Raw genomic sequence first — 19,223 nt, forward strand, 5'->3', positions numbered from 1 at the left:
AAGGTCCATCAAGCATTTCAGAATCATTCACCAGATGTATTCAGAAAGTACCACTATCATCATAATCCTGTCAAGATGGGTAATTTTTATCCCCAATTTTGCAGTGAAGACACACCCATGGTTTGGTCTGTCACTTAATAAACTTGCAAAGTTTTCTATTCAGAGCATCTACCATTATTCTGTTGATCTTATTGAAGTCTGGCTTTTATTTACTGCCTGGTTTATTTTGAGCGAGATTCTATTGTTTTATTTAGTAAAAGCTGTTTCAGTTTACATATAGCAGACTTCTTTTTAAAAGTGCACAAATTAGAGCCTAGGCTGACAGGGATCCAGCAACGCAATGATCAATCTTCTGTCCTCTTTTACTGTACTTTTTCCTAGTTCCCAGTATTTTGTTTTGAGATTGGTGGCCAGAACTCTAGAACAATACTGAAGGTGCAGATACAATCACAAATTTAATATAGGGGCATTAAGCTGGTTTCAGTACTGTTTCCATTCATTTCATTTTAAAAATACACACTGCAATGCAAAGAAATAATGCTTTCATGGATCAAGAATAATAATTATAAGAATTTTCTTCTATGATAGCAGCAAATGCAGAACCCAACATTGTGGAAGGTGACAAGATCTTAGTTCACCTGGGAGAATAAAACTACTGGGGCAGGGGGGAATATTCCCCTTAGAAACAAAATTATGGGGGACTCAACAATAAAAGTGCGAGCAGGACTACAGATGTTTGTGAGCTGCATAAAAAAGAGACACATTGAATATTACAACTGTGTGATGAAAATTCCCCGCCCAGTAGTGTAGAGCTCACTATCTACGTCTGCAAAACAACAATACTGTGCTTACCTTGAGCATCCCCTGCAGCGTGGTCCTCAAGGTTAGGAGTAGAGCCTATGCCTGCTTCCTCAGCTATATTTTTCAAGTTGAGGATGGGAAAATGGTTTCAACATTAAAAACAGCACAAGACAAATGCTTCTAATCTCCCTACTAATTTACCAGTTTTCCAAATTCCATATGGATGCATTGTATCTGATTAACAGCATATTTAAATGCATAATGGTAATGGAGAGAAATAACCCCACTGAAACAAAGTATAATTGACTTTTGAATTATATATTTTCCTGGCCCCATCCCCAGCCTCCCAACACAGTGTTCCTGGGCCAGAAATCCAGTGCTATTCGCCACCCCTCTCCCCATCACTGACTTCTTTGCAGCAACATGCAGCACTGCTGGTCTCTCTCTCACTCATCCTCTCCTCCAGCAAACTTGCCTACTTTGTCTTCTCTATTTTAGGAGCAGGCAAAGCACAGACGTTCATTGCTGGAGGGGAAGCAAGAAAAAGAAAGGGGGAGAGTGCACCAGCCAACTGGAGAAACCAACTGCCACCAAAGCTGGGTGCCCAGTCTGAGAAAGAACCACACTGGGCATCCAGCATTGGCAGTGACTGATGTTCTTCTAGGAGCATAGGAAGCTGCCATATACCAAGTCAGACCATTAGTCCATCTAACTCAGTATAGTCTACAAAGGCTGGCAGCGGCATCTCCAAGGTTGCAGGCAGGATTCTCTCTCAGCCCTATCTTGGGGATGCCAGGGAGGGAACTTGGAACCTTCTGCATGAAAGCATGCAGATGCTCTTCCCAGAGTGCCCCCCCCATCCCCTAAGGAGAATATCTTACTGTGCTCACATGTAGTTTCCCATTCATATGCAAACAGGGCAGACCCTACTTAGCAAAGGGGATGATTCATGCTCGAAGGCCAGCTCTCTAGCTGGCTGGTGCTCTCAATCCCCTCCAAAAATCAATTTCTATACTCTGTCTGCTCCCAAAATGGAGGGACGGAGTCCATGGCAAACAAGCCAGTGACAGGAAGAGATAAAAAATCAGTGCTAGGCTTCTGGCCCAGGAGTGTTGCGTCAGGTATCTGGGGGTAGAGCCAGTGGCAGAGACACCAGCCTCACACAGGAGGGACTAGCTAGGAGAGTGGGGCAGCACACGGGAGGTTACCTTGAGCAGGAGCAGCAGGGATCAAGCCACCACTGACTTTGTAATGCATGTTTTGCAGTGGAAACATGCCTTCTTGCAAAATGACTAAGTACTAACAGAGTTAGTTACATAATGCAGAATTAGGTGTACTTAGGCCAATTTAAATCAATGGGCCTAGGCACAGTATGCTTAAATTGCAGCTGGAAAGGAGAAGCAAGCACCTCCTTCCTGACTTTCTTCAAGCTTAGGTTTTGTGCATGTCTTCACTGAGTTAAGCAGCAAAGTGCAGCACTCTGTTGTTAACTGACAGTACTGAAGACCAACTGGGCTATTGGTTATGCCTCTTTTGGAGCCCTGAAAGTACACTGTAGTCCACATGTCCCTGCTCCCTCCTTTATTTATCTAATTTTTATACCACCTGATATGTGTATCCCTAGGCAGAGTACATAATTTAAGATACAACAAATGTAAAACAATTTTAAAAGCAAACCAATTTTACTGTCTAAAAACAATTAGTCTCTAAAAGAGAGCCATTAATCTCAGTAAGATGTGATTAAGCTCTACCTGTCAATCTTTGTTTTAAAGAGACATATACAATGAGGCTTACTTATTTTACTCCTGACTTCTTATAATATTGTCCTGAGTTGGACTATGTTGATTACTTTGCTCAGAGATTTGACCAAAAAAAACCCCAGCTTATTATTTAATGACTAGGAACGTTTCCTTAAAGACCTGGAAATCTCTCTTCCTGATCTTCAAGATACAAGATTTATCAGAATTAGTGAAAGATCACTGGGAGCTCCATGTAAGCAGATGAGGTCTTTCCAAAACAAGAGTGGGATGTAAGTATGATGAACACAGACAGACATCCAAGAATACACATATGTACTGTCAGTTATGAATGGTGCAAATGTGTATAAATTGTGAGGTTCCTTTAATATACATATGAGCAGAACCCACGTGTTTTTTCATGTGTTTTTCACTGTGCTTTATACATACATTTGATATTTACAACTAGCACAAAATACATTTACACTACATACACCATGTAGACATTATATCATGTATTAAGCAATCTTGATTCAGCCTTTCTGGGAACAGTTTTCTTCACGGGAAGCCTCACCTGTGGTTCCTTCAGGTATCTCCACATGCTGCCGAACTGCAGTCCTATCCTCATGTGCTCTCTCCTCCACATATGGAGCAGTAGCATCTGAAATGAAAAGGCAAACTGAAGCAGCTTTCACCTAAAAAACACTGCAAGAGGGTTTTAAGAGAACTGAATAGCCTGCTGAAATAAGCTGCAACACAAAAGCATCCAAGTACTACATTTTCTCCAGATACTGTAGGCAGAGTTGCACCTGGTTGCCAAGAGCCAACTCAACTAAAACAGGGTGAGATATACATCCGAAGAAGAATTTCAAAGCCTTCAGTTTCAGCAGGAATTTGAACAGAATATCTCACATTAATCAATCCACTGCACCATGAAACTAAAGATGCTCACTTCTTTTCAGCACATGGACTCATCCAGAAGTTTGTACTGGCAGACTTTCATGAATTCTTCTTCTACTTTTCCTTCGAGACCAAGGGAAATCCAAGTGGCAAAGGTTTGTGTGTACAAATCATCAGAAAAGGTGGGTGGTAACACAAAGAGCAGGCTGGCCACTAAGTCGAGTGGGAGAGATAACACACCCAACACCAGAAACACCTCAAGCACTAGTAATGTAAGTTAGCTTGGCAAGATGTGATGACAAAGGCCAAGGAGAATCACTCATAGCAAAATATACAACTTAAGATGTGCTCACTCCCTCCTCCAGTCTAAGACAGACAAAAGAATGTAGACAAGACAGTCAATGAGACAAAGGGAGTACAAAATTAAATACTGTCCCTCACATTCTATCTTCAGTCCTTATTGCCAAGTGAATAAATATAGGAAACTGAGGAAAAAACCGTTGTCCACGGAATGGAGGAGGGGAAAAAATGCAAAACCCGTGAACAAAAAAACCAAAGTAAATGATGGATAAATAACCAGCTCTCAACACACGTGAAAATAATCAAACACATCTGTATAACACATATAAAAATACAATGGCATAATACCAAGTAGAATTACAAAATACAATGAAAAGAATGAGAAACCAGTATATACAGGTGTCCAAACAGAGTCCGAGGTGTCTTCAAAATGAGAAATTGAAGAGTACATACAGTACAGGTAATGAGTCCTCAAATCCAGAAGGAAACAATGTACACAGTAAGATGTTGTGAATGCATGTAGTTCAAGGCATGAATCCTTCATTCGAGGAAAGCAAGCAACATGCTCTGTAATGCCTGATAATAGGTGATGGAAGACAAAGCACACCAGGGAAAGCTTATTAAAAGACTTTTTATTAAAAGGTAGTACTTACCCTTTATGTTTCATGTCTTATTTGATATGATATTTTTTGAGGTTTGCATCTATTATATACTATACCTTTTAGGAAGTTTGTGGTCCTGCGTACAGTTAAAAAATCTTTTGGATTAATTATTGCTTGTGTTTATGACCTATGTTTAGCTTTTCATTAGTAAAGCAAATCCTGAGTCTTTTAATAAGCTTACATGTATTGAAACTTTATATTTTGTGAGTGTTTTTAGCATTCAGTTTTTCATACTTTACAGCGTTATAGATATTGTTTTATGTTCTCATTTCATTGTTCCAGCCTGTACTAATGGGAACCAGCCCCTGATGAAGCTTTGGGTGAAACAGCTCCTTATCCCGGGGTGACTGTTGTGGTTTTTCCCTGGTGTGCTTTGTCTTCCATCACCTATTATTATCAGTCATTACAGAGCATGTTGCTTGCTTCTCGGACTCTGTTTGGACACCTGTATATACTGGTTTCTCATTCTTTTCATTGTATTTTGTAATTCTACTTGGTATTATGCCATTGTTATATGTATTATACAGATGTGTTTGATTATTTTCACGTGTGTTGAGAGCTGGTTATTTATCCATCATTTACTTTGGTTTTTTTGTTCATGGGTTTTGCATTTCTCCCCCCCACCTCCAACTGAATAAATATAGGCACAGAGGAGCAGTAGAACTGACTTCACTAAGGAAGGAATGAGAACTATGTTGCCTATTTTTAATCCTTTCCCAAGGAATGGCTCACAGATTCACTGTCCTCCATCATGGATTTTTAGAGTATACCAAAGTTCTCAAAACTATATTCCAACAATATCCCTTCCTTGATATAGGTTTTCCCAGTGCTGCTGATGCCAGAAGCTTGAAACGCTTGCTGTCAAACAAAACATTTGTTTGATGCAGTTCTATGGGCACGGCTTCATTACAAGTGAATTTGTTTCTATTTTGTGTGGTGTCTGCTGGCAAAATTATGTTTATTTGGTTCTCTGCAAAAGAAAGTTTAGAGAACTGCTTAATCTGTGGATTCACTGATTCTCCAAGATGCCCTGTTTAGGAGATCCAACTTGGCAGGATACACTATACCAAAATAGTATTTAAAGGGAAACGTATTTACAAACCATAGATTGTTTTAGTCTTTTACCACTCAAGAGCACTTCCAGCCCCAAAGAGAGGAGTGAATCATTCTTACAAGCTTAAAGGGATTTTTATTTCTATATTCTCAAAGTGCCGCTTTCAGTATAAGGCCACACCTACACTTCAGGTTACTTTGGTTCATTCTGGCACAGTTTTGTCTAGCTGTGTGGTTGGTTTGTTTTTAAACACTCATCTTTGATGACCTACACTTTGCTTGCTCCCAAATAACTAATAAAGCTAAGTAACTGAGCTGTCTCCAAGGACACATGTGGAATTTTCTTGTCTGTAACCCTTTACAACAATCCTTCAAATACATTTCCCCCAATAAATGTGCAGCTATGCATTCTCAATGCCCTGGAACAGGGACAAACTCATGGTGCAAAGCTGCTAAATTTAAACTAGGTACCAGTCTTCAGAACAATAAGCTCACTCCAAGCATGCACTTTTGCAAACAGTGGTTACACTCTACTTTAACTGCTGTGCCACCTCGAGAACAGTTTAGTAATGAAAATCTAGTATTAAGCATCTTATGGAAGTCCTCAAAGACGGGTTGCACCATTAGAGTATCCATAGAGAAGCTAGATTTTAATGCAAAAAAGAAAAAGAAAGAAAGAAATACAAGATTTCAGTTAATCCTGTGGGTAGCCATCTGTGGGTGGCAAACCCTAAAGCGCTGGCTGCTCTTAATTTCATAATAATGAGACAAAGAGCTCCCACCTTCCACAGTTGGGGTGCTCTTAGCATCAGAAGCCTCAGATACTGGTTCATCGGATCCATCATCAACTGGTATCTGGAGGGGAGAGCCTGGAAAAACATACATTCAGCACTCAGCAAAGGAGCTCAGCTTTGGAGTGTGGCCTGCCTTCTGTGCAAAAAGGTCCTCAAATTAAAGCTTGCTCATTCCCATAATGCAAAGGGTCGGGAGGACATGCATATGTGGCTGCTAGCTAGCAGTAATAACAGATATTAGCAAGAGGACAGCAATGCATAGAAAGTACCAGATACAAGTTTCAGTAGCATCAACAAAATAGCCAAGGATATGATGTTAAGAGCAATTGATCTGCAAGGCACATCAAACAAAAATAAAAGCAAATCAGTCAAGAAATTTACAGGCAAGGCAGGCCTTTTCTTCTTCTTTCAGCACTGAGTACAGATCATTGTTTTAAGAATGCTGTGGGTCATAGCTTGCTTGCAAGAAAATGTCTTTCAGGATGCTAGAACTTCAGTAAGAGATGCTCTTCTTGAAAGAAGGCAAACAAAAACGATCATAGTGACTAATTAAGAAAAGGTACAAAAATATGTGCTCCAGCATCACAGTTGGTCACTATTACTGGTATCTGCTGATTTATACTTTTTAAAGTTGAGAGACAGATGTCTTTTGCAATACATATGGAATGTATCCAGAATAGCAGGAGAGCACTGACTTCCTAAAGCTTATCTGTAAAAGATCTAGTGCCAAAAATGTTAGAAACCTGAATGGTAGGAAAATGAAGGCAGCATAATCTCATCTCTTCAAGATCTGAGCCTCTTTGCTTTTTGCAAGATGTACATGGCTAAAGAGGGAGGAACGGTATGCATTCTTGAACATGTCAATTTGGACAACATGGCAGGAGGGATGTTTGTGGTTCATTTTTGATCTCTCTATTGCCAGTGGGCATAATTAACTTTTGAGACCTTTTATCCTGGTCTTGGGGCCTGTGCAAAAATGAAGAAGAGTTATCTGCTGGTCATAGGTGGAGAGCATCTTCCAACAAATATTGAAAATCAAGGAACCATAGCCACAGGCCAGACAGAACACTGGTTGCAATTACAACTAAAAGTCACTTTACATTCTATTATTCCATGATTTGCATGCCGTTTAGAACAGCACAGAAACATTTTGTAGCACTGCATGTGGATTACAAGGCACTGTCCAAAGCTTATACATAGAGGCAAGGCCTGCTGAAGGGTATGGCAATAGGGATTTCCACTCAATCCCTTTCAGCTAAAATACTGGAGGGAGAAACTGCTGTGAAACTTGGTAGGGCTATTTTAGAAGACACCCCCCCCCATTTATAAATGAACAGCCTCAATTTATTCTGCAAGTTATCTTCCAGTTACACTACAAAACTTCTAAGGAAGTTCATGAAATATTCTACATGGAATACAGGATTGCTAATCCATACTGCACATTTCTTCTAGCGATGAGATTAGGAATCCAACATTTCAAAATGGAGTGGTTTGAAAACCAAGATATTCCTGTAAAGCAGCCTAAAAATCCACTTCTGGCTTTAAACAGCTGCAAAGTCAGCAGTCTTGACATTGAACAAGTGGTGGGTGGAGGGATAGTCTAAAAGCACATGATGCAGCAAGCTTGCTGTAGCTAAGCAGGTCAGAGTCTGCTCAGTGCATGGAGCTCACCTGGGAACTCTATACATACCACCTAGAGCTCCACTGAAGAAAGGTCAAATACAAATGTAATAAAATATATTATCTGGGGTCAATTTCTCCTCAGAAGTTAAGAAGCTGCTTACACATTGGCATTCTTGGCTTTATGTAATATCTGGTCAGTCAACTGATTGGTGCTCTAACACTAGACTACTGTACCTTGCTTCATCCAACACCACGTGGTCTGACAGGACCAGCAACTTTATTTCCAAAAATATCTTGCCATATTTGATGTGCTAGCTGGTTATGGGCTCTGTTATATTTAAATCTAAGTTCTTTCTCTCTCTCACACACACACTCACTCTTTTATAAGAGTGATGAGGTGGCATGCTCTGTTGCTTATTCCTTTCAAATGGTTTAATTTGGCCTCCAAGACACACGTGTGATTTTGATGCCTGTTGCTTACATTTATCTTGGCAAGCAGGAACAATCCTACCCTGTTTTAGCATGATGCAGGGCCAAGCACATGAAACTGAACAATGACGTGTGATCCCACTCTGGCACATAAGGGCTGGCACCATTCCCAAAGGCCACTGTAGTATGATACCCATAAGGAAGAAGATGCTCCTATTGGTGGTTGTGGATGAGTCAGTGGTCTAAACCTCTGGGCCTTTCAAAAACGAAAAGTGTCTGGATATTCCATCAAGAACTGAGCAGCCTCAGGTCTGTAACTCAGTGATTGAGTCAACAGCAGAATTGTCCAAAATATGAGCAGGTAAGAATTGTGAAGTGGTGCCACATATTAGCATATTTTCAAGCATAGACTCTTTCTCCTAGAAAGTACCTAGAGCATTGGTCAAGACTGAGTGGTGCCAATTATTCAGTGTTGTTTTTGGCCTTTTTTTTCTCATCCATCTATGGAATTGTTATGTCCTCCAAGCTATTTGGAACCACTGGACTCTCCGAGAAGGCTGCTAGTTTGTTCATTTATTTAATTAATTTATATACCGCCCTTCCAAAATGGCTCAGGACGGTTTACAGCACAATAAAAACAATTAAAACAAGTTAACAGTTAAAATCACTAGAACTATAACTATAAAAACAGAATAAAACCAATTAAACAATTCAAACAACTAAAAAACCCTGGAAATCAGGGCAGCAATTGAAAACAATTTAAAACAATTTGTCAATAATTTAAAAACCCTGGAAGGCCAGGCCAAACAGATAGGTCTTAAGGGCTCTCCTGAAGGACAGTAACGATCTCAAATTATGAATTTCTGCCGGGAGTGCATTCCACAGCCCAGGAGCAGCTACAGAGAAGGCCCACCTCTGCATCACCACCAGACGAACTGGAAACCACTATTCCTTTTCCCATGTCTTGACATTGGCAGCTCCATTTTGCCCTGCCTTGACCCACACCTTAATACCAACTTTTCCTAACCGGGTCTGCCCAATACCTGCAAGGTTTCATTCATTTTTCAATTTCATTTTATTTCCTGGACCCCCACCCAGTCTTTGGATCATGGCTCCTGCCTTCCTGCTCTGGAGAAGAGAAGCCTCAGGCCTCAGCGCGTCTCTCTTGGAAGGAGTGAAGTAGTATATAACCCCTATCTTTAAACTATCCTTTCTCTTCATTCCTCCCAAAATCCAAATCCATTTCTCTCTCGCCAGCCTCACAGTGTATATAGTGCAAAAACTCAAGCCAAATTAACTCCTTGTGAGCCTCAACTTAGACTTTGTCACTTGTTGGTTTATTGCTATATATCAGTTATACATTATTGCTTAATAACCATTTTTCTCTTTCTGTACTCCTAAACCCTCAAATAAAATCATGCTTTGTTTCTGAACTTCAACCTCTCTATTCAGTTCTTTCTGCAACTGAAGCTTTGAACAAATATATTATGGGAGTGGGACTTTTCCACTTGTTAGTTAATCCCCCCCCCCATCCTAAAACATAGCTCGGGGTCCTGCCAATTCCCCGGGAGCAGTTCCATTAACAGTACTTCACACAGATGCCGCATAACATGCTAACATAGCTGGCGGAGGGTGCAGGTGAGACTGTCAGGCAAAGATTGATTGTAGTACTGCTCTCCCAAAGGCAGTGTCTCACCAGGCGCATACATCCGTGTGTAAGGATATGATGGACAACAGCGAAGTCCAGATCCCAGCTTTACAGATGGACTCAATAGGAATCCTGTGGTCAAAGACTGTTGAAGTGGCTTGTGCTCACGTCAAATGCATTCGTATCAGTGACAGGGGTTGACTGCCTGCCAGATGGTAGCTTAGTTTAACGGTGGTTGCTATCCAGCGCAATAGGGAGAGCGGAAGCCCGACATCCTCAATGCAGAGGGCTATAGGTCACAAATAGGCATGCCATCTGTCTCAACAAGGCTGTGCGATCCACAAAGGTGGCCAAGGCTCAGTGTACATCAGGGTGTGGTGCCTCCTCTCCACTAGTGATGAAGGGTCTGGGAAGAAAACAGGCAGTCAAATGTTCTGTGACTTATGGAACCAAGATACGACCTTTGGGAGAAATTGGACATCTGTTCATAGAACTACCTTCTCCTTGTGGCAAAGGTACCTTAAAGCCCTGAGTCACTAACCCTTTGAGTGGGAGTGGTGGACACCAGGAAAGCGGTTTTCATCGTTAGAAGGCAAAAGTTTCAGGTGGTCATCGGTTCAAAGGGTTTGTCCATAGGTTTGGACAAGACCAAAGTTAGATCTCATGGCAGAACAATCTTGGGGGAGTCAGGGAGAAGACTGTTCAGACTCTTCAGAAAACACTTGATTTCTGAAAGTGCAAAAAGCAAGGGTCCGTGTTGCAGGGGCCTGAAGGCTGCTATCGCTGCAAGGTGAAAGCGAATGGAAGACATTGAGAGTCCCGAGGGTTTGAGGAGAAGCAGATGTGACAGAATGAAAAGCATGGGGGCCAGTTCTGGGGAAATCCCTTGCCTCACTGAGTAGATAGTAAAACAGTTCCATTTTGCTCTGTATGATTTCTGAGTGGCTTCCTTACGTGCTGCTGTCATGACTTCTTGGATGTCTACTGGTTATGTGGTTGCATCTTCCATGTCGTGGGGCATAACATGTGAACATCCAGATGTAGAAGGGCCCCTCCACATTGAGAGAGTTGTGGAGTGGCAGGCAAATGTAAGTGTTATGTGAGAGATGTAATAGGTGTGGGAACCAGTGTCTACGTGGCCACCACAGGGTTATGAGGATGCACTGGGTCCTGTCCCTCTGTATTATTTGTAACACACGAGGCAACAATAGCACCAATAGAAACATGAAGAGGAGGTCCTTGCTCCAGGAGACAGTGAAGGCGTCTCCCAGGGAGTTTTGACCAACGTCTGCTCTTGAGCAGTATACGGGACACTGAGCATTTTCTACTGTGGCAAAGATGTCCAATATGGGTGTGCCCCAGTTGTGGGAAACATCTCAGAGGAGCTGGGGGTCCAACTGCCACCCGTGGGAGATTTGTTCAAATTGTCTGTTCTGACATTCTGCTCTCCCTGAACTTGTAGGATAGAAAGAAAGAGGTTTCAGCATTCAGCCCGGTCCCAAAGGGCTAGCTGTAAGAGGGTACAAAATCTAGTCCTGCCTTGGAGGTTTATATGTGCTTTTGTTGCAGTGTTGTGTTGTCTGTGAGGATTTGGATCCCGAGGCCCTGTAGCAACGGGAAGAACGCTCACAGCTTGTACACCGCCAGGTGCATGTACATCACTAGGAGCTTGAGCTAGTTTATATGGTGTGACACTTCTCTGGCTTTCCATGCGCCATTTATCCGGTGAGGACCCACAGTAGGATCCCCAACCAAACTCTGAGGCATCAGTGATGATGGTTGTATGAGGCATGGGTGTCATGAAACTCATACATTTTATTCAGGTTTCTGGTGTGGGTCCACCACGTGATCTGTTCCCAAATCAAGCAAGGAATATGAAGACATAGCATGGCAGTAAACTGGAAGACTCGAGTGCTGATTTGGAAACGCAAGTATTTGCAATACTGTGGCCAAATAATGATGTGGAAGTATATGTCTTCCAGGTCGATGTATGCAAGCCACATGCCTTTGTGGAGTAAGGGCAGGATTGAGAAAATGGCCAACATGCAGAAATCTCTTGTAGATGACAAAGGTGTTGAGGTTGTAGAGGTCCATAATGGGTCACAGGCCACTGTCTCGGGGGGGGGGGGAGGACTTAAATACAAGTAGTAAAACCCTAACTGGATTTTGCCCGACAGGCTCTATGTACAGTGGTCCCTCGACTTACGAAGTTAATCCGTTCCGAATGCACATTCGTAGGTCGAAAAGTTCGTAAGTCGAAAAGAGGTTTCCCATAGGAATGCACTGGAAACGGATTAACTCGTTCCGGAGCCTAGGAAAAAGACCCAGACACCCAGTTTTATGTGCAAAACTCTTTATCAAGTGCACTTTAAAGGCATGCAAAATGCAAACTCTGCAAACTCCTGCGGAGCATTGCTCGCCATGGGGCAACGACCACATTATCAAAATTAGTAAGTCGAGGAAACAGCATCTAAAACCGCCAACGGTTTTCCGTTTGGATGTCGAAAAATTCGTAAGCGTGCGGCCACTTTTTCCTTTCGTAAGTCGAAAAATTCGGATGTCGAGTAGTTCGTATGTCGAGGGACCACTGTACCTTTGGCTAGTAAAGCGTGGGCCTCTTCCCCAAGAAAGGGCTTGGGCAGGTGAGGTGCATCCCAAAACCTGGAGGAATTTCTTCAAATTTGATGGCATAGCCAATATGGATGATTGTCAACCACCCATTGGTCTGATGTTATGCTCTCCCACGCCTCTAGGTTACGATGCCATCAAGTTCCTAATGATGGCGGTCAGGCTGCCCTAGGGTAACAGGAGGAGATCTTAGGTTTGGTTGGAGGTTTTGATAGCGGCTATGATCTTTCCTTGTGTTGGAAAAGTTGCAGAAGAGGGCAATCAAGATTATCAGGGGCCTAGAGCACCTTCCTTAGGAGGCAAGACAACACCACAGGGCTTTTTAGTTTAGAAAAAAGACCACTGCAGGGAGACATGACGGAGGTCCATAAAATCATGCATGGTGTGGAGAAAGTGGATAGAGAGAAATTTTTCTCCCTCTCGCATAACACTAGAATCAGGGGTCATCCCATGAAATTGACTGCCAGGAAATTTAGGACCAACAAACGGCAGTACTTTTTCACACAATGCCTAATCAACTTGTGGAATTCTCTGCCACAAGATATGGTGCCAGCCAACAACCTGGATGGCTTTAAGAGGGGTTTGGATAACTTCATGAAGGCAAGGTCTATCGGCTACGAGTCAGAAGGCTATAGGCCACCTCCAGCCTCAGAGGCAGGATGCCTCTGAATATTAGTTGCAGGGGAGTAACAACAGGAGAGAGGACATGTCCTCAACTCCTGTCTGTATGTTTACAGCAGCATCTGGTGGGCCACTGTATGAAACAGGATGCTGGACTAGATGGGCTTTGGGCCTGATCCAACAGGGCTATTCTTATGTAGAGTGGCAAAAGGACTGATCCTGAAAGGAATAAATTGAGAGGCTAGAAGTCATGGCCCATGAATTTTTGGGCCATTGTAAGGTGTATAGCAGGAGGAGGAATTGAGGCTCATAGATTTTGCCATTTTGCACAATTTTTGTACTCTCTCCATTTGTTCTCTCACCAAAGAATGCTTGACTGTCAAAGGGTAGATTTTCTATCCTTGTACGTGCTGCAGGTGTGAATTTGGAGGAACACAGACAGGCATGCCATCTGAGTATAACGGAACTCGCCATGTTGCGTGCTGCACAGTCTATTGAGTGTCTCAAAATATCGAGTAGCTCTTTATTAAGATAAAAAGCTTCCTTTTGTAGAAAAGCTACATTTTGTAGTGTGTCAACTACAAGTGCTTCCTTGCCATCCAGTGGCACATGGTTGCAGAGGCGTAACTGGGAAAAACGGCGCCCAGGGCAAGCTCTGCCTCTGAAGTTGCGCCCCCCCCACATCCTAACCCTATACCTGCGCCCTGGCCAGCAGGCAGCCCGATGGAGTCGTCGTGTGCCCCCTGGGATGGCTTGTGGGGAGTGAGCGCGGCAGTGGCGGCGGATCGCCGAGTACAGAGCGACGCCGAGGCCTGCTGTCTGGCCCGGCGTCGCTCTGTACTCGGCAATCCGCCACCACCCGCCACCGCCACGCTCACTCCCCACAAGCCATCCCAGGGGGCACACGACGACTCCGTTGGGCTGCCCGCCGGCCAGGGCGTGCGGCTGCCGACCAGGAAATTTTTTTTTCAGGGATCGGGGGGGGTTCATGGCTCTTTTTGGCGCCCCCCCACGTGGCCCACCAAAGTGGCACCCAGGGCACGTGCCCTACCTGCCCCCCCATAGTTACGCGTCTGCATGGTTGATATGTGGTGCCATCTTTTCCTATAGGAGATGGTTATAATTGGCCACACAGGCCTGGTAGTTTGCTATTTTTAATCGCAACATAGATGTACAATATAGTCTCTTTCCCAATGACTTCAATTTTTTGCCCTCTCTATCAACTGTGATAGAGATTGATCTGTTCCACACTCCTGCTTGGGCGGTTTCCACCACTATGGAATTTGGTGTAGGGTATTTCTGCAGAGTTCACACCCCTCTGTCTGAACTCTATAGAAATTTTCTATTTTCTTAGAGGTGAGTGGAAGAGCTGATGGTTTCTCCTAGCAGCCCTTTGTAATGTCTAGTAATGCAGGTTTCATTGGGAGGCAACTACTAGGTGTGCACCAGAGTCAATCAGATTGAAAAGCAGGTCTGGGTTATTCTTGGGAAGCTCTTTCACTTGTAAACCCAGAGATGTTGCCATTTTATGTATTTGCTCTGAGAAAAACTTCAGGTCTTCGACATGGTGATGATGGTATGGGGTCCTTAATGTATTCTGACAGGGTAGACCCAGATACAGATAGTGCCTGTATCCATGTCTGGTTGAGAGGAAGCTGAAAGTAGTTCTAATGCTGTCACCAGTGGCGGCCCCTGAGGTGGGAGTATGTGTGTCTGCTCAAACAGATGAATGGTATGTGATAGGTTGTGTGCCGTCACAGGTTGTGTGGTCAGTACCGTCACAGAGGTCTTGGGTCTGGTAGTATCTGACCCTATGTTTGTGTGTGTGTTCTCCCTTGGGTGGTCTCAGCCGTCACGGGATCGAGGGGAGGGAGCACGCTTTGATGAAAAGCACCATTTCCTGTAATCCGGTGAACGGTGCTGAGGTGTCCTGGATTGCGACCTGCTCCTCAATCCGGAGACATAAGGCATAGCTTGTAGTGGTTTGAGTAGTGTTCCCTGTGGCTGTCATGTCAGTGTCTGTAGTATCGATCTGTGAGCAATACCATAACAGTCACACCAGCATGGTGTAGTGGTTAGGGTGCCGGACTAGGACTGGGGAGACCTGAGTTCAAATCCCTATTCAGCCAGGATACTTGCTGGGTGACTCTGGGCCAGTCACTTCTCTCTCAGCCTAACCCTACTTCACAGGGTCGTTGTGAAGACTCATGTATAAGGATTAACTATGTACACCATTCTGGGCTCCTTGGAGAAAGAGTGGAATATAAATCTAAAATAATAGTAGTAGTAGTAGTAGTAGTCACCTTTAGAGTAAGAAGGGGAGTGTAGATTCTGTTCAGTATCAATTGTAGGAACCCAGTGAGTATGCATGTTGCAAGGCTCTCCTGGGGAGTATTCTGGCTGGTCCCCAAGTTCTGACCCTTCATAGTCACCTCCGTGTGCAGAGGGACTGTTGGAGTGTGCTGGTACCTGCAGGGGTGATCAAGACCTTGGGGTCGATATCAGCATGGGTTCTCTCTGCACTGGAGAGGTCTGTATGAGGACTCAGCTCATCTACACCAAGGGTATTTTTAGGATCCTCGGAAGGCTGCACATTGAGGCTTGCTCCAAGGGCCATTCTGCTGAGATTCCTGTAGTCCAGATCCAAGTAGCCAATTTCTTTTTCTTTTTAGGAGGGTCTGCATCCAGCTGAAGAGTTCTTTTGCCAGTGCTGACAGTTCCATGTGCGATCGCAAGATCAGTAGTGCTGTGGGTACTGAAGACCCTATCAGCACCGCATGCAGTAGTACAGTGGGTTCCGAAGACCTTGTCAGGCTTGAAGGAGCATAAACAAACTGCATGCAAGGAGGCTGTTAACCCTATGGTGGCTGCAGGTGGTATGGTGGGACATGGTAAGTTTCCCAGCCAAGCACCAGTGGTTGAGGCATCTTCAGGGAAGGGGATAGAGGAGGAGATGCCATTTGCTTAGATAGGAGAAGTGCCTTTTCCCACCAAAGGGTTCTCAATCTGGTTGCTCTATTGCAGCATGCCTGGTGGGTAAGCTTTTGACAATCAGAGCAAGAATCTGGAACATGGGTTTTCTTCAAGCATGGGAGGCAGAGCTGGCAACCATTCAAAGACAAAATTTTAGTGAGGCAAGCTCCACATTTCTTAAAAGTGACTTTGTTGATCATGCAGCCAAGCAGGACACGAGAGAAAGAGAAATGGGAAAGAGAAATCAAATTAGAGAGTTGTAGACAGAATAAAAGAGGGATCAAAATATGGTAAGAAAGATTTGAGAGCAAGAGAGTGAATAGTCTCAAAGAGCCGGACGTTCTCCAAACGGTTGACAAGTTAAAGAATGCAGTGGACAACCAAGAATATATGAGCAAGAATATATAGCCCTGTGGGGGAGGGGCCCTTTCTTGCCAAAACTTGAAAGCAAAAAGAGCTTGGAAAGTTTCCAAACGGGCCTCCATGCATGCACTGAGCCCATATGTGTGAAGTACAGGGACCACAACAAAGAACAGAGAAATCGTAGCAGACCCATTCCAATCTCATGTCTATGTGTGGACTCTGGGTGCATGGAAGGACCCCATAGTTCAGTGGCAAAATGCATGCTTTGTATGCAGAAGTTCCTGTGAGACCCTGGAGTCTCACTGCCAGTCAGTTCATTATTACTGCCAGTCAGTTCAGAGAAGACAATGCTGGGATTATGCACCAATGGACTGACTTAGTGTAATGCACCTTCACATGTTCCATAGGCAATACTACAAAAAGTTCCTATGCTGCCGAAAACATGAAGTGCATTACCATTAAAGCAAACACACAATTCCATAAACAGATCAAACTAATTAAGGCAGGCATTGTCTAATCTGATTTTAGCAAATTTCACAAGAATATAACTACCCAGGTCTCCCTTAACTATAAGCAAACACACACTTTTCTTGGCTATGTTAACTCCTCACCTGACTCACAGATAAAAGGGAGAAGGGCCACTTGGGCCCTCACAAGACTTCATGATAGGTGAAGAAAATATTCTAAGAAAAAAAAACTTGTAAGGAGGAAGCAAGGATTAGGTTTGTCAGCTTTTAAAGAGAGCAGAAATCCTTCAACATTCGGCCTGCACTGTGTTTTTCCAGAATCACAAGCACCAGTACAAGGAAGTGCTTCTATCTTTCCCATCTTGGAACACTGCTCAATAAAAAGTTTCTTAACCTTACAAGCAAAAAATTTTAAATCCCTCATTTTTATGTAAAAAATTGGCCTATGAAATTAGTTAGGATGCTGTGGTGGCAGCTATGTTAATGTAACATCTAACGTGCTAAACATCTATTGGATAGTAACATTTATGGAGGATAGCTTTTTTCATGGCAATCATAATAAGCTAAATGCGTATTTCCAGAGAAGGTATACCTGCAACTACCACCTTATAATTCTACTTTTGAACTTCCTTGGGGCATCTGGCTGGCCACTGGACAGAATGCCAGGCTACAATTCTTATAATACATCTCTAGCACTTTTTAACACGAATTTGCTCTTGTTTTGGACTGAATCATGATTGTATTCTATCATATCAGTCCTGTGTGGGAATAACCTGGAAATTAATCACATAAGTCTCAGAGGAGTTTTCTTCCAAACCTACATAAGTGTGTTATGTGAGGATGACCCAATCACTTTCACCCGAGACTTTGGTTTGGGGCGGTATAAAAATCTATTAAATAAATAAAATAAATACATAAAAATGATGAGCTCAAAGTTCTTTGAAGCTCCTAACAGCCATAATATGTTAGTTTACAGACAACACTGAAGGAAACAATGAAACACACAGGTGAACACTCAGGAGTTCGCAACCACATACATATGGGGAGAAAGTAGAAGAACCGTTCTTCAAACATTCACAAAAATGCTAAGAGCACTGGTTAAAAAGCAGCATTTAAAAGCTTAGCTCCACAGGTTATTTTGCAATTGTAGAATATTTCTCCTCTCACAGTAATTGATATCTATGTAAGAGAAACAGGTTTCATGATTCATGACACAGAGATAATTTGTCACATACATTATTTGCAGTCCAGACCAAATGGTTTAGCTAAAAAGAATACTCAAGCAACAAGAGCACTGCTTAGAGACAAAAGCTGTTAATTTCTGAATAGCCTTGACTTTTTTGCAATTAGCTTCCACAATTCTCTGCATATTTCACACACTCTTCAGATACAAGCACCTATTTAAAATTTACCTCTCAGTGTGAGGGATGATGCAGCAGCTTTGCAGAAGCTCTGAAAAGTGACAGCAAAGATGGCAAATCAGATGTTCCCATTTTTATTCTGATAAGCAATAATGTGCTAGATCCCATCAGTACAAGATGATGGGAACAGCAGCATCACATTACAACAAATCGGGTCTTGTCCCCACTTCCCTATTTTAATCATCATTAAACATCTGGCCACAAGGCAGACATGTTAAAATGTCACTGATGTGCAGCCTCAAAAAGTATTAGTCTCAGCAGAAAAGGAAGTTCAATAAGAAGCTACACTATGTTTAAGCAAACAAAAACTGCTGGGACATCTTAAGGGCAACTAATTTTCCTTCTGTAACTGGTTATACAACTGGAAGTCATTAGAAATTCTAAATGAACTTCTAAAGAGCTGAAATGATAGGCAATTCCCATGGCAGAAAATGTAAACTGTCACTCATTTGGATGCACATTATATTCATGACATGTTTAACAAACCGGTAATTGGGGTGTATTTGGCAATCCTGTTATTTTTGTTCAAACTGAATAAATTTGGTTTGTCCTCAGGCTATGCACATCTTAGATAAGATACAACTTCTCAGCCTATGCAATGAAACAGGCTGTGTCTCCAGAGGCTCTTGCCATAATAGACCAGGTGGTCCCTAACATAATGCAATCATGTTTGTTTTTTTACCTTAGAATACCACGGTTACACTTTGTTACCATATTTACTGTTACTTTTCTTGTCATAGCCACAACTAACTGAAAGCAATATTTAATTGCTCTTAACCAACAAGGCTCCAGAAAAGGAAACGG

General features: G+C 42.8%; 1 protein-coding gene across 13 annotated transcripts in view; it reads right to left on the reverse strand.

Annotated features, from left to right (window-relative positions):
• The window catches only part of LOC128330410 (microtubule-associated protein tau-like), a 167,752-nt gene that overhangs the window by 81,213 nt on the left and 67,316 nt on the right, over positions 1–19,223 (reverse strand). For 8 of the 13 annotated variants that reach the window (XM_053263264.1, XM_053263263.1, XM_053263272.1 and 5 more), the window contains 3 exons: positions 6,235–6,321; positions 3,112–3,198; positions 853–915 (listed from right to left, as the gene is read on the reverse strand). In XM_053263264.1, the coding sequence (XP_053119239.1) occupies positions 853–915; positions 3,112–3,198; positions 6,235–6,321 (237 nt within the window). The remainder of the gene's footprint in view (positions 1–852; positions 916–3,111; positions 3,199–6,234; positions 6,322–19,223) is intronic. The other 5 variants (XM_053263270.1, XM_053263269.1, XM_053263271.1 and 2 more) reach the window with 3 other exon arrangements.

This window comes from Hemicordylus capensis, chromosome 6, assembly GCF_027244095.1.
Source record: "Hemicordylus capensis ecotype Gifberg chromosome 6, rHemCap1.1.pri, whole genome shotgun sequence".
In the NCBI taxonomy this organism is placed as follows: domain Eukaryota; kingdom Metazoa; phylum Chordata; class Lepidosauria; order Squamata; family Cordylidae; genus Hemicordylus; species Hemicordylus capensis.